Source organism: Solea solea, chromosome 19 (assembly GCF_958295425.1).
Source record: "Solea solea chromosome 19, fSolSol10.1, whole genome shotgun sequence".
Lineage (NCBI taxonomy): Eukaryota > Metazoa > Chordata > Actinopteri > Pleuronectiformes > Soleidae > Solea > Solea solea.
Genome location: NC_081152.1, coordinates 15,103,076 through 15,118,459, shown reverse-complemented (window position 1 = coordinate 15,118,459; position 15,384 = coordinate 15,103,076). Strand labels below are relative to the sequence as shown.

General features: G+C 43.9%; 1 protein-coding gene across 3 annotated transcripts in view; it reads right to left on the bottom strand.

The window, feature by feature from the left end:
• LOC131446318 (RIMS-binding protein 2-like) overlaps positions 1-15,384 on the bottom strand; it is a 55,962-nt gene that overhangs the window by 7,880 nt on the left and 32,698 nt on the right. Inside the window, exons 5-16 of one of the 3 annotated variants that reach the window (XM_058617470.1) lie at positions 12,239-12,343; positions 11,144-11,194; positions 9,574-9,778; positions 8,081-8,268; positions 7,917-7,996; positions 7,715-7,824; positions 5,008-5,826; positions 4,773-4,796; positions 3,647-3,798; positions 1,707-2,735; positions 1,294-1,449; positions 817-963 (exon numbers count right to left, since the gene is read on the bottom strand). In XM_058617470.1, the coding sequence (XP_058473453.1) occupies positions 817-963; positions 1,294-1,449; positions 1,707-2,735; positions 3,647-3,798; positions 4,773-4,796; positions 5,008-5,826; positions 7,715-7,824; positions 7,917-7,996; positions 8,081-8,268; positions 9,574-9,778; positions 11,144-11,194; positions 12,239-12,343 (3,066 nt within the window). The remainder of the gene's footprint in view (positions 1-816; positions 964-1,293; positions 1,450-1,706; positions 2,736-3,646; positions 3,799-4,772; positions 4,797-5,007; positions 5,827-7,714; positions 7,825-7,916; positions 7,997-8,080; positions 8,269-9,573; positions 9,779-11,143; positions 11,195-12,238; positions 12,344-15,384) is intronic. The other 2 variants (XM_058617471.1, XM_058617472.1) reach the window with 2 other exon arrangements.

Genomic DNA, 15,384 nt, shown 5'->3' with positions numbered 1-15,384 from the left:
CTGTGTGACATATAACAGCAAGCTCCATCGTGACTCTAAACTCCAGGCGAACACAGCAAAATCCAATCTATCTCTGTTTCTTCCCATGGAGTAGAAAACTTCAATCTTAATCTATTTTAAACCAGTGGATTTCTCTCTCTCTAGCCATGACGCCTCAACATTAAAGGCTCTTCAGTCCACCTCTGACCTCATCCACAGTTTGTATCCTCTCTTCAAAGCAGAGCAAGCAACCCTTAAAGCAAAGGAAATGTGACGCAATATCACAAGAACGAGTGAATTTCCGCCGCGTGAGATCCATAAAATCTAATCCATTCTATCACAAGGTCGATAAATCAAAACTCACGGCGACTAATTCATGTAGCTTATGGCAAAAGTAGTGAAGTGACATGTTCCTCTGTCTGTGTCTCCTTTTGGTGTCACATGTTGAGCCATCACAGACAGTCCAGAAAGAAGGTCAACGATCGTCAGCTCCATCAACTCAGCAGCAAATAACCTCAAAAGCAGCCATGAAAGCACCTTTTAATAAACCCAGTCAAAATTAACGACCCTGCTCTCAATGCTGTAGCATTTCATTCTTATTTTCTTTTTCTTCCTGAAGCGTCAGACCCCACCGTCTGTGCCAGACCCACTTTCCCTACTCTTTCTCCTTTTTATATGAATTTTAATTCAACTCAGCACACACACTAACAACACATATCAAAAGCAAATCGAGGCAGCAGACTCAATTGAAGTTTCTGTGCCCGTGCAGTTCGCTAAAGAATAATAAATTTGGGTGTTTATGACTCTTGGGTTTAGAATAAGTGCAAAGAACTGCACCTTGGCTGTGTTGTGCGAGTTGCGTCGACGTCCCTCTTCCAGCTGCATCTCAGAGTACAGCTCCTCCTCATCCTCTTCCATGATGTCAGACAGGTCTGAGCCCCGGCTGCTCTCGCTGTGATAGTCTTCATTGTGACTATAGTTAGGCTTTCGGTAGTCACACACAAACAAACACACACACAAACACACAGACTCAGTTGTTTAAGTTGACATACACACGTACGTAACAGACATGCACACACCAAACGTACATGGATGGGCAAAACACACGCGAGAGTACGCGCTCAGACACGGGCGCAGGAGTGCATGCATGCAGTCACCCAGACATGCAGGCACACATACACGCAGATCTGAACACACACACACACACACACACACACACACACACACTTGAGTGGTGCTCCATTTAAAAAACACATTGAAGGTGAAACTGGGAGGAAGGAGGAAGGGACTCATCACTCGTCGTGGTGTTCTTACCGGCCTCCCCAGCTCGGAGCCTCTGAGGAACTCGTCGACTGAGGGTCCTCTCCGGCGGCCGCGTGCAAACCCTTCCTCGTCTTCCTCTTCCTCATCAGAGTGGTGCTGGTAAAATGAATGACCCTGCTCTCCATATCTGCCCTGTCTCCTGTCCCCCTGGAATTGTATGACAAACCCGGACGGTAAGTAACAGACACGGGGAAATAAAAATTCTAATTTAAAGTGTAAAAATGTATTGATTTTTACATTTTACTAACACAATCTGCTCTCCTTTGAAGAATGCAATGTACTGGCAGTCATAAAAACCTAAATATGCCTTGCTGTTTATTTTATTTAGTCACATTTCCATCAGAACAAAATCAAGCATCTTTAATGTACTGTGTTTGGACTCAGACTGTCCATTTCCACCAGACCTTGCCACTTTCCGCCGCGACCCTCTGCGCTGCTTCTCGGGCGATAGCTTTGGCCACGGTGTCTGGGATCAGTGTGCCTCTGGGCTGCGGGAGAATCCTCTGGGGGGAGGGCGAACGTGGATTGTCGGATGGAGGGGCCTCAAGGGTGTGGCCTTGCATGGGCACGGGAGGCTGGGAGGAGGGCGAGCGTTTGGGGTCCCAACCGGGCTGGCCAGGTGGAAGGCCTCCTCCGTGGTGGGCCGCATGCTCTTTGGCATCCAGGTCTCTGGCACTTACTGGTCTCTGAGGTACAGGGTGGGGTTGGGGGTGGGGCAGCAGAGGCAGTTGATGCTGGGGCCTGGGGCCTTGGTGGGGTGGACGAGGCTGGAGATGTAGCGGCTGGGGATGTGGAGGTCGAAGCTGGGGTTGCGGAGGTCCACCTGGATGGGGTGGTCTGGGGTGGGGTTGAGGGTGTGGGGGATGCTGTGGGTGTGGAGGCTGCTGTGGGTGCGGAGGATGCTGTGGGTGCGGAGGATGCTGTGGGTGTGGGGGCTGTTGTGGGTGTGGGGGCTGTTGTGGGTGCGGAGGATGCTGTGGGTGTGGGGGCTGCTGTGGGTGCGGGGGCTGCTGTGGGTGCGGGGGCTGCTGTGGGTGTGGGGGCTGCTGTGGGTGTGGGTGCTGCTGTGGGTGTGGGGGCTGCTGTGGGTGTGGAGGATGCTGTGGGTGCAGAGGATGCTGTGGGAGTGGTTGTCCGTGTACCTGGGGTGGAGCAGGAAGTTGGGGCATGGCATGGGGAAGGTGAGGGGATTGGAGTTGGGGTTGCACATGGGGGTGTGGAGGGGGGCCTGTGTGCGGGTGCATTGGCGGTGGGGGCAGGGGAATCGGAGGTAGAGGCACAAGCAGGTTGTTTGGAATAAAAGCGACTTGGGAGTCCTGGGATTCTCCCTGTACTGACAGCGTCCTGACAATGACCTCTCTGGCTTCCAGGCACTGAATCCTTGTTAGCTCAACGGTAACATAGTCTGCCATTGGGTACAACACCTCAGCTATCTGGATTGAAAAGAAAAACAAAAGACATGAATGAAAACTACATAATTAAGATAACATCCGTGCGATGTAAATCTGAGGAAGTATCCTTTACAGTCTATTGTATGGATTAAAACCACAAACTTATAACATATCTAAAAAAAATACAAGCTTTAATGTCATTTTTAATTGTTTGTTGATGTTTCAAGGTTCAATGTATCTTTATTATCCCTGGGGCACAATTAGGTTCACAGGCAGCAGTAAAAACGTTGAAAAAAAAGTGTAGAAATGCTAAAGAGGAGAAAAGAAATCTTGTTCACAACGATGTTGTTGTTATAACGATGTTGTTTCAGATTGTCATTTGATCTGTCGGTTCATGAACTCGCATTGTATCGAATCTGCCGGTTTCAATCCATTTAGAGGAGCAGAGAAGTGGTTTGCGTGGTTCAAGGTTAGTTCACACTCTCAGGTGTTGTGTGCTGATTTACTTTGGCAGTCACCAGATGGAGTTAGAGACCTTTCGAGGATGCTCACTGGTCCCACGTCGAGAGACTTGCACTGAGACCCAATCACAAGCAGGTGGCACTGCTGTGTACCCTGAAAATTTTGATGACATAATGCCCACAGTCTATGACAGAAGCTACTAGCATCCCATCTGTGATGCATATATGTCCGCATGTTGCGACTGGATTAGACGTGATTAGATTCATTCACGCTGTGTTTTAAACACACATGTGCGGCAATTACATACATATGGATAGCATGTGCTTGAATATTTAATCTAACCTCTCCTGTGCATGACGCTGCACAAAGTCACTCTTCCCACAATTTTCACTCGAAATTACAGGCTTTGAAAGCCACATCACCACCTCACCATCATGCACTAACCTGAAATAAGGATGAAGCAATAGTGCTCCTCATAGTAGTGAACTCACCCTCTGTCCTTTAGTGCATACTGCATAACCAATGACATTAGCTCCATTAGAAGTGCCAGTGGGAGAGAGGATTGGAGGCTTCCAGCAGACCTGTAGGACCCCCGGAGCCTGCCCACAGAGCACCCGCACGTCAAGGGGAGGCAGGGGAGGGCCTGAAAGGTGACAGCGTGGGGAGTGAGGAAACACAAATGTGATCATTTACTATGTACAAGAACAACAGGAAGTAAAAAGGGGGTGAAGCATTCATTAGATGCACAGATGGGCACTGTCACAACCATGCACAGATAACAACTATTCTCTGTATTCACAATCTGTTCATTTGTGAAAGGTTTCACTGAACACCAAATTTTGGCACGAACCATGCAGATGCCGCGACGGTCGCCCATGAAAATCATTCACAAGACAATGTGTGTTCCGTTTATAAAAATGCCATTCAAGTGGAGAAATAAGTCACAATGGGCTACGCAAACACCGGCCGCCCTAAGATCTAAGCTGCTGCAGAAACGAGGGTTTCATTATTTTTGCAAAACATTCTCCTCTGGTTGAGTGCTACACCATGACCACAATGCACTTTATTAGAAGGATAAAAAAAAAAACAATAAGGTAAAAAATGAACAATACAGGCTTCCGGGCATCCTCGGAGAGAAAACTGATGTCTCAGCATGCAGGACATAATCCAGAGAGACTAACTATAGCCCATCCTTTGTCTTCCACTCTCCTGGATTACTGGATAAAACATGCACGACTGCATTCAAGCAGAAACAAATGCACACTGATACAACATGGTAATTTCTGTGAGCAGTGGATGGTTACTGCTTAATATAGAACTGGTTATTCTGATATCAGATAAGGAAATGACTCATCGGTATAATAACTAATCATATCGTTTTATAATTGGTGATTGGGACACTCGGGGACACTACTGCTGGTGTTGTTGTAGAAAAACAGTGTTTTTTTTGCCCACAAAAACTAATTGGATTTTATCATTCTCAGTTTCATGACTATGATCCTTAAGTATCATAGCACTGTGATGTCATCTCTGCACATTGGTTTTCAGGTGAAAACGAATCACTTAGTGCTTAGACATGAGGGGAAACCCAGCCTGTGATTGATGCTTCATTCTGACCTGTTCTGCAATATGGTGTTGGACCTAGACAAAATACAATACACAACAGTGGCATGGTAAGACAAGCTTTTTTTTTTAGACTTTTTTTTAGACTCTACTAAAAAGTAGAAAGAGAGTACAACGTTTTCTAGAAAAACATAAAAAGCAAGCAGAACAGAACTACTGTCAGTTGTCAGATATGGATCTACACCTATAATTAGAGCACAGTGTCAGTATAACACTGAGTGGTTCTGACCTGCAGCTTGAGTGCAGAACTCCACACCGGCTTCTTTCCTCTCTCTCTGTTCCAGCGGCAGTTGCCATGGCACCTGGTGTGGCTGCGCCACCACCGTCACTTTGTACACCGTCAGGGGCGTCAGGTTATGAAAGCGTAGTCTATACCTCCCCGGCTTTACTACCGCATGCTCTACTCCATCCAGGAACACAGTGTGACCGTAATTGCTGTTGCTAGGCAACCAGGAGAGCTCAGCAGTGTCACGCTGGATGTCGTCCACCCGCAGACCACATGGCGCCACAACCACATTGGCCCCCACCAGCAGAGTGCACCGCAGTTCGTCTGACAGGCCCCGGTCGGTGGCACACTGCACGGAGACGCGGTGAACGCAGCCGTCCAGGTCCAGCTTCTCCAGCAAACACTTGGACCGGCCGCCGTACTGTATACTGGCGCGGAGTTCACCGTCTACTAACACGTTGTAGCCAGAGATGTTCCCCCAGCCCAAAGGCACTATCGGAGGCTCCCAGGCCACAATAACACTTCGTGCCAGTTGCTTGATTAAGTTGATCTTTCGGGGATAAGGCACAGCATCTTCAGCCAGGTCATCAGGATCCATGGGCCCCCCTGTCCCATTGCTACAGGGAACCAAGGCATTTGCTGAGCCGAGATGGCCATCCTGGGAGGCCCCTCCATCTATCGCCATCAAGGCTAAGGGTGTGTGGTCCAGTGGGCCCATGTTGTCTCCTCCCTCCCCTGACTGAATCGCTGGTTTCTCCTTGTCCTGGACAAATTCCACAAAGTTGGAGGGAACAAGTCCCCGCTGGCCATCCAGCAGCTCCCCTGTGACAAAAGTAGTAAAAAATTACGACATCAGGTAGTTTATGTTCATGCTGATGACAAATGTCCCACATAGCTTAAATACAACCCTTTAATTTCAGCGTAGTTGAAAAGTAAAAGTATCACTCTGCAGTTTATACCACCAATGTAACAAAAAATAGCCTTGGTAAAAGACACAATAAATGCAGTGACGTGAAAACACCACAAACGCCGTCAGTGAGGTATTGTCTTTGCAAGATAATGTGGCCATGAGTCAGAGAGGCAGAGGTGGGAGATGCACTGCACTGTATGTAAATGTGCAGTGTGCACAATTCCCTACGCACTATTGCTTCTCTGACGCTTGTTTGTCTCCTCTACCCGGCAAACGCACAACTGAGGAAAGCGCCGCATTATTTCCAGGAACACCATCAAGCTTATAGATGTGATGTGGTCAATGCAGGAAAAATGGCTGCTTGGATTTGCTCTGCGGTTATTTCCCTAAAAAATTCTGTCTTTAGACCAACTGTGTGTGTGTGTGTGTGTGTGTGCATGAGTGTGTCATTTGTGCTATGCTGATGATTAAGCTGAGCCTCGCTGGATTAGTCACCAGGCCCAACTCTTCCTCCCATATGATAAATACAAGGCTCCTTCAAGATGCCATGCAATCTCACTGCCCACAGCGAATGAATCACTGCAGCTGAGTACAACCGCGTGTCTATGCTGGGCCTCGCAGCATTGCCACGGATGGAGAAGCCTTCATCATTCTAAACAGATTCCACAAGAAAAACACTTTTTGAAATAAAAAAGTGCATGGGAGTTTCTCTTAATGACACCGGTGCACTGGAGTATAGCGTTTAAATAAAGTTAATATAGATACAGAGTAAATAAGGGGAGGGAACGAAGCATTGCAAATCAACCAGGGGAAAATGTACAAACTTTAACTGAAGTAATAATGAAAAAACAATACAACACAGAGCCCTGCGAGGTGAAGTGTTACTTTAGGGATTTGTTTATGTCAACAGAGGTTTGACATTCACATCACCGCCACATGACATAGGGCGAAAGGCGGGGTGCACCCTGGACAGGTCGCCAGGCCATCACCGGGCCACATATAGAGACAAACAACCATCCAGTCTCACACCTACGGTCAATTTAGAGTGTCCAATTTGCCTAATCGCCAAATCTGCATATATTTTTTGGACTGTGGGAGGAAACCAGAGAACCCTAGAAGGCCCTACTCACATTGTCTTGATAAAAAATCATGACAAAAGAGCCAAAACACCAACACACTGCGCTGACACAGAGGTCACAAGATAAAAATAGTTATTGGATGGAAGAGCGGCCATCATGGCAATGTACGCTGATATTTGCATATGACCTTTTCTGACCTTTTTGTATTATATTGCCATATTACTACACACATAAGGTAGTAAAAAAAGAAATGTCGTAAAAAGCTTGTAATAAATATTGGCAAATGTATATACATGTATATATACTGTACATATATGTACAACAGCTACTTATTCTCTATGTTTATATGCTGTGCCATATACCAAACATTTTATACCAAAGGATTTCGATAGCGAGCAAAATACTACGAGCGGAGCAGATACGCTGAAACAACTGTGAGCAGACCTGGTTTTTTTGGCATTTGTCTCATTGTGGGATAATTAGAGCATGATGATGAAGACGCTCACTCTGACTGTCAAGTACTCACTGCTGCAGCAGACACTGACTCACAACTTAAAAAGCAACAAAGGACACCTCCTGCTGTTCTGTAATCAGGTTTTTTTTTTTATTTGGGGGGGGGGGGGTTCTGTGACGTGATTTTAAACAACCGTGACTGAACACTGATATTATTTCCCAGGGCTTTTCAACCCTCCCAAAAAAAAAATGTAATGTGATTTCTCACCTTCATAGAAGCCATCATCATCCATGTTTCCATAAACGTACAGATACTTCCCAGCAACAAGCGGGAGTTCTGCTTCAGGATGCTCGTTTGGTCCATCGTAAGGGTTATAACTAAAATCAAAAAACATACTAATACAGAAGCTGCAAGGCATTTTACATTGTGCAATAAAACCAAAGAAACTGCAGAAGCTGAGCTTATTCACCTGTAGCGGGCAGTGCAAAGACGGACCTGGCCTGTATAGCGAGGCTTGGACCTGGGTGATGGGGCGGCCTCATCCTCCATCTTTAGATTGACAACAGAACCAAAGACACTGACTGAACAGTCTTACACCTTTGCCAAAACCACGGTAAGTTATAATGTGATTACATTTCGTGCTGTGGTGTCAATCTGACCCACCTCTGATGAGGTCAGCGGTCGAGGGCTGCTGGGACGGCCTGTTGTCACAGTATAAGATTTGACGCACAGCAACTGTGGTTGTTGCCGGTGTCCAGTCTCCGGCAAGCAGGGAAAGAACTGGGAGATCAGCAGCGGCGTGTGTGCCGTGTTCTCATTGCCTGGAGGACATTGATTTTCATAGCAAATAAAGAGCAACTGTCATTCCTTCTGCTCCCATTCGCTGCTCATTGCACAGCTATTGATCTACTGTTTAAGCAAGTGTACAACAAACACCCTTCGTGGCAAAAGATTTTCCATTCCCATCAACGCAGAATCGCACCTGTCCTTAAAATCCACCGAGGACCCGACACTTCAAAGATGAAGACAGAAGACAAAAACACATAGTCTAAGAGAGCAAGTGTCTGCATTTCTTGAGGAAATTAGGGGAGAAACATGGATCCACTGCATCATTGGTTTTTCTGTGGCATTTGAGTGACTAATATTATGCATTAGCACAAAAGCGTCAGTGAATTCCAAGTGAACAGAAGGATTTCCAGCACTTCAAAGACCTGCAGTCTGTGCCAGACTGTATAAATCTACATTGCTGATATGGCTGTATCTGCTGGCTCTGCAGGTTGCACCGTGTGGCGTTAGAATACTAATGTGTTAAAGCACATTCGTGTCATACATCAGGCCTTTGATGACTTAGGCCAGATATCGATCACGAAAAAGCAGCATTGCCATTAATGGTGTCCACCTCTGGTCAGGAGTAAGCTGATCCAGCTGTCGGGGGATTAGATCACTCTGATTCTCATTTCATTGTGACCATAAAGCCTCTTGATCACATGTCAGTGTGTGTCGAGAGCGCACATTTTTTAAGAATGGATCGACCGCACTCCCTGCACTATTTAATCCTGCATTCTCGTAATGTAACAAGTTCGCCACTGAAAGTGGGATTTGAATGTAAGAAATTAAAAATGTAATCACATTTACATAAATCTCCATAGCAGAACATCTATTGCCCCCTGTGGAGTTGTGAGTAATTACCAAAACACTGCATTGTCATGATGTACCACTTCTCTCTCTCGCTCTCCCCCTTTCACTGCTCCTCAGTCTCACACACACACAGACACAAATAGGACTCTTTGCCTATGGGTGTTGTTTCTACAGTACTTTGGCAAATGATGTGTTGTATATCTGTCTGAAAAATTGGAGCTGCATGGTTCAGGAACAGCAGTAGCTGTGACACATGCAGGCAGCTATTCAGAGTAGTGCTTGTTTTACTTTGCATTCTTTTGGCGTTCAGACTTCAGACAAACCTGCTATAGTGAGAAAGAGTCACAAATAGTCACGATCTGATAGGTTTAATTAAATTAAGGATGGTGTGAACTCATAAGACAATGTAGCATACATTTGTTTTATATCCGAACAGCTCTTATTCCTTATAATCACAGTATGTCTACAAAGCGGGACTCGTGACCCACCTGATTCTGGTCGGGCTTCAAATCCAACGACGGCCTGTGAGAGTTTCTTTTCTGGTGAAATTGGGAATTGGAGCGTGGAGTTGGGATTGAATTTACGGATGTCTACAGTATCTGACTGCAAACGGAAATTCAGCAGCTCTTTGGACAGCTGGCGGAAGTGTTCACTCTGTGACCTGCATCTCTGCTCCAGGTCACAAACCTTGACCTTTGACAGACAACGAAGACGGCAACAGGGGAGAGGGTGGTAATGGACGAGAGTGGGGGGGAAAAAAAAGAGTGAACTGTTAGAAAATACTGTACATACTCTAACACAGAGATACAAGTGCTCTGAGGAATAGTCATCGTTTTATCTGTTAATGCTCATCGAACACAGAACCAATTTACAACGGCTTATAACAGCATAATGATATAGATGTGTCGATTTATCTGACGCTGCTGCGTAAGTGTTTATCGCAGTGAAATGCTGATAACAACGCCCGCGCAGAGCAGAGTCAGGAGGATTAGTAAACGTACAATACACACACATCAAAGACGTCATATCGCTGGAATATCAGAGGACGCTGCGGAGTGTGTACAGTGGGTATTGAAGTGGACTAACATAGCAGACTAAAATAACAGCTCAATGCTGAAATATTCACACAGGAATAAGAAGGGAGATTAAACTAACCAGGAAAGAAAATAAATACCTGAAACATTCTGTCCATATTGCTCTGTTAAGATTAAAAAAACAGATGGGGAAGTAGAAGAAAAAATAAATATTAAAAGAAAAAGAGATGAATGTAGGACCAAACAATAAGAGAAAGAAGTAAAAACAATATCAGTAGATTTAATGTTATTAGAAGGATGTTGGAGAATAAGAGACTTGTTTGTTTATTTGAGTGATTTCCTTCAACCAAAAGTGTCATTTAAAAATGGATAGTCATTCATCCACTGGTGACAGAGAACACTGTTATTGTGTTATTGCTTTTTGAAGTTACCACCAAAAGTGGCATTTTTTTTAATATATTATTATATTATTATTATTATATAACTCCATGTGAATTATGCTGTACTTGATGCAAAGACCAAGTAAAGTTTCTCTTTCTCCAACCAAACCCAGGCTGCTTACTATTATAGCTATAACACAGTGTGAAAGAGGGGGCTAGTCCATAGAAAAAAAATTATAAAGTATAACACAATATTCTATTGTGAAACTGTAGTAGCCACATTTGTGTTAGAGTGGGTACTCTGGGAATGAATGATGGTATTTCACAGAAATGTAAAGAAACACCAAGTATTTATGAGGCTAAATGAATCTGCAAATAACACAAATAGACAGAAATAAAACAGAATTCAAAATCAAGTAAATAATAACGTGGAAAACTGTAATTAAAACACTAAACAAGCTTATATATATATATAGATGTTCAAGATACCAGATTGTTGTAATTTATACTCCTGCTAGGGATGCTGGTTTTTAATATCTGCATACGTTTATTTGCACCATCTGGTGAATTTTCCTTCATGGAGTTTCCTTCACAACACATTTAGTATAATACGACATTAACCATGGAATTCATTTTCACTGTACCTCTAACAACTGCACTGCTTCCTCATGCTCTTGGTCAGCTTGCACCCGAGCCTGCAGACGGCACATAGAAACACACAGTGACAGCTGACACTACGATCACAGTTCATGAAGCAAAATAAGCAGCACACTATGCTGACACATACTGCCAACCCAGTAACAAGAGCAGAGGCTCTCTGGTCAACAAAGGAGACGTCCACTCCTGAGGGCACGGCAGGTCTGATGAGAGCCCAGTGAAGGAAGTAACGGGAACAAGAATTCAAAAATAAAAACCTGTTGCATTTGCATGGGATAACTTTAATGTCATATTTGGAATTATTTGTGATCTGCTTTTACAACCACCAGAGCAAAAGCAGTGTAATAAGCAGGTGCAGACAGAAAACATTACAGATTTCTGAGGAGGCTGTCACAATTAAGCTCTTTGATGACCTTTTCAAAGCCAGAGTGAGTGGGCTAATCCACTCAATATTCTTAGAGTATTTACACATCAGTCATTTGAAGAAGAGGACTCTGCACAGGCTTTTAGGGAAGCTTTTGATGTCATTATACAGTAAATAATCAAGAACACGGGCAGTTTAACAGTTAAAACCATATGTTTAACTACGTCTGAACAATGCTGTGTTTTATGCGATGTAGTAACAACGTGACGACCTTTAAATCCATCTTCAAAGCACACAGAAGTTCAAATGTCCCCGGTGATACAGAGGAGGCTACTGCTGACTACGACCTAATCCCCGTCTTTAAAAAAAAAGTTGTCAGACAGAATAAAAGTGTCAGGGGGAAAAAAAGTCGACTACACACTTCCCCGAGGTGCATAAATTTATCAACAACCTTTTTTTTTTTTTTTTTTTTTTGCAGAGAGCAGCAGAAACTTGCGGTTCTAATAAAATCTGCTGATTTTTGGACAGTTTTCTGGGGTCTTTGTGTTTCCTGATACGGTCGCAGTGATTCGGTGACAGTGATTCAGCACAAAACTGGGCACTGACGCGTCAATAAATGACCCATGGCGTGAAGTCACTTCTCCTGTCACCAAATCACTATGTCAAACATATATATATATATACAGTATATGTATTAAAAAAAATAAAAATAAACTACCTTTTGTAGTTGATTGATCTCCTTCTGCTTGGTATGAAGGGCCACCAAGGCTTGCTCATGCTCTATCTGCAGCTGCTGCTTCAGCTCGACAGCCTCATGCATATGCTGTGGAGAAACACACAGAGGGAGGGAGGCAGGCAGGGGGACAGGATGTGGTGATGCTGAAGGATGTCATTCACAGATGATTTCTGACAGTATCCTGAAAGAATTACCCAACCACAGTCTCTCTGCGTTCTGTTGAGGACAAGAGACAAGAGCAAAACAGCTCGACTCTCGCTGTTTGCGATCCCAGTCACTTAAAGGAGGGTGTGTGCTGCCACGCTGCCACCTTTAAGGAGCCTTAAAGGTTAATTGAACTCAGTGCACTCGAATGACAATAAGCTGCAGGTGATTCTGCGCTGTGGCGTGACGTTAGGACATAGCCTGATGCCTCCTACAGACTGTGAGACTTCAGCAATCGTGTAAGTTCATTATAAATCACACCATGTGACATGAATCTAATAAACTTGGCATGCATGATGCTGAAAGTCGTCAGCTGCGTTTGCGACGTCATTAGCATGTGCCAGAGGCAAAAAAAAAAAGAAAAAGCAGAAGAATATTCATCGTGCTTTGGCGATTGTTCTGTTCTGTGTATGTGTGCAGAGAAGCATCCAAACAAGTCACATTATATCTAACATACTGGCTTTAGATCAAAGAAACCACAATGGTGGAGGCAAGTATCAAGAATTTAATACAGTTTGTGCTCTTTACATGATCTTAAAATAAATCTTTCATACCCAACCTACATTATGCTCCAAAACTGACTCAAACGCTGTCACACGCTGATCCCAAACCTAACCTTTATCAAATCATCTGAGTCATGATTATACACTATCTGTCCGTGGAGACACGACGACCGGCAGCCACATCTTGCATGAGACAGAGTTAAGACACAAGCTTTTTTCTACAGGCTTAAGAAGAGAAGAAAGCTTTAAAAAAGCTCTGACGTTCATCAGTTATTCTCTGTATTCCCTGGAAGAAAAGAAAAAAGAAAAAGAAAAGCCTCTTTACCTCCCAGAGTGGCTTTGAGGTGTCCTGAGCAGGCAGCCACTGCTTTGCATAATCAGAGAGAAGCTCTAAGCTGCACAGGGCTGGACTGGCTGAGAGGCAGTGACTGAAGCTCTACTGAAAAAAACTACTGGGGTTTTTTAACCCTTGATTACTCAGATATTGGTTGATTAAGTCACCTATTATTTTTCAGGAAACACTTGTCAGGGTTTCCCATACATTGACCAATTTGTGGAAAGTCAATGGTCAACAAAATCTGGGAGTTCACCTACGGTTAGTATCACTGGTGTAGTCTACGGGAATGACACACCGTATATCCACAACAAAGGGGTTGGCATATTTTGTATAACCACTTGTGTGCAAGTTCATTAGTGTGGTTTAATCCAGCTTCCTTCTTCATAAGAACAACAGGTGATGAGTTGATCTGATTCTGCTGACGCAAGGCTTGTATGAACAAAGAAGATCTTTAATTGTTTGCAAGCCAGCATCAGTCCAAGCACTGCAGAATCCTAGAACACTCTGGCCTCCTTCATTGGGACCACACATTTTAAAACTTATCCGACATCATCATCATCCTATACATCACATTTGCCCTTTTTGTGGTTTCTCCAGTTTCGGGCCTCCATTGCTGAAAAACAAGTGATGTAAACTTATTCTGTAATTCCTTACAGTCGGAGATATTGGATACACAGTAACAGATTTGACAGTGGTGCCATTTAGTCCAAAGCAAAGTCCAGTAAAGCCGGGCATGACACAGTGATAACCTCCCTGTAATTATCTAACCAGAAAATCTGTCAATCACACTGATGTCCACTCATATGTGCCGCACTTTATTGTCTATTTTCCTCTAAATGGGACCAAAATGAACAAAGTTGACATCATGCTCTATAACCTGTGAGAATTAGGGTCATTTTCCCATAGACCTTGCAACTAGCGACAACTTTCATTGACTATTCAATGAAACCAGAAGATTACGTCCTATTTTATGGGTTTATGGTCTATGGGTTTAAGGCGGCAGAGGACCATGTTCAACTCTGGCGTAAAAATCTATGTCTAGACAGAAAATAAACAATGACGGATGCTCGCACTACAGCTCAAACTTGAACCGCTGTGCCAAAGCCCCGAAAATCAATTGGAAGACAGGTCTGAGGTCAGCCAGACTTTTTAAGTCGCTTTGGATAAAAGCGTCTGCTAAATGACATGTAATGTAATGTAATGTAAAAGCCAGACCAAGTGGTCAAAATGCTGAACTCAATACACAACAATGGCCCCCACTTTGAAACAATCAGAGACAGCTGTGACATTTAGTCGGCTTTAGGAGGGGTACGCTTCTTTCCCGACACATGTTCCTGCAGCTTGTGGAGTTGGCAGGACCAGGAATATCCACAGTTATGTGAAAACACAATCTAAGAGGGAACATGAGGTTTAGGCAGAGAAGGGTAAGAACTACATTAAAATCCTTTACTGTATCGGTCACGGGGGTCAGACAGTGGAACAATCTGGATGAGGAGATGAAAAAATCAGCAAAACTGAGTGTATTTAAAAAGAAGTATGTAGAGATGACTATTAATCGATACAGACTGACACAGAAAGAAAATATGACAAAGGTCAGAGACAGAAATTTGTAGACACTGGGGGAAACGGTGCAACGGCGCGATGGAACACCATGGACACATGTACATACACACATGGAGTCTGAGTTGACTGTCTAGAGCTAGACTATATCTCTGAGTGCTACCGGATGCTGAAACATGTTTTCTTTGTCAAAATGTCATTAAAAAAAAAAAAAAAAAAAAAAAAGGAAATGAAATGTATGATGATAATGGGGCGGGACTAGTTAAGCTTTGCTTCTCCCGCTTTCCCTTTCGGTTATGTATATTGTGTGAACTGCAATGTTATGTGATGAGTGATCTAAATGTCATGACCGAAATAAATAAATAAATAAATAATAAGAACCAAACATGTCCCTCCTTTTGTAAACAGGTCCTTTTATTTGGCAGCAGCTAACGTGCATGTGTGCATCTTATCCTACTATGACCAAAAGGTGTGCAAATGTGACAGCGTGTGTTTAATCACCTGATGAAATCCCTTAGAAACCA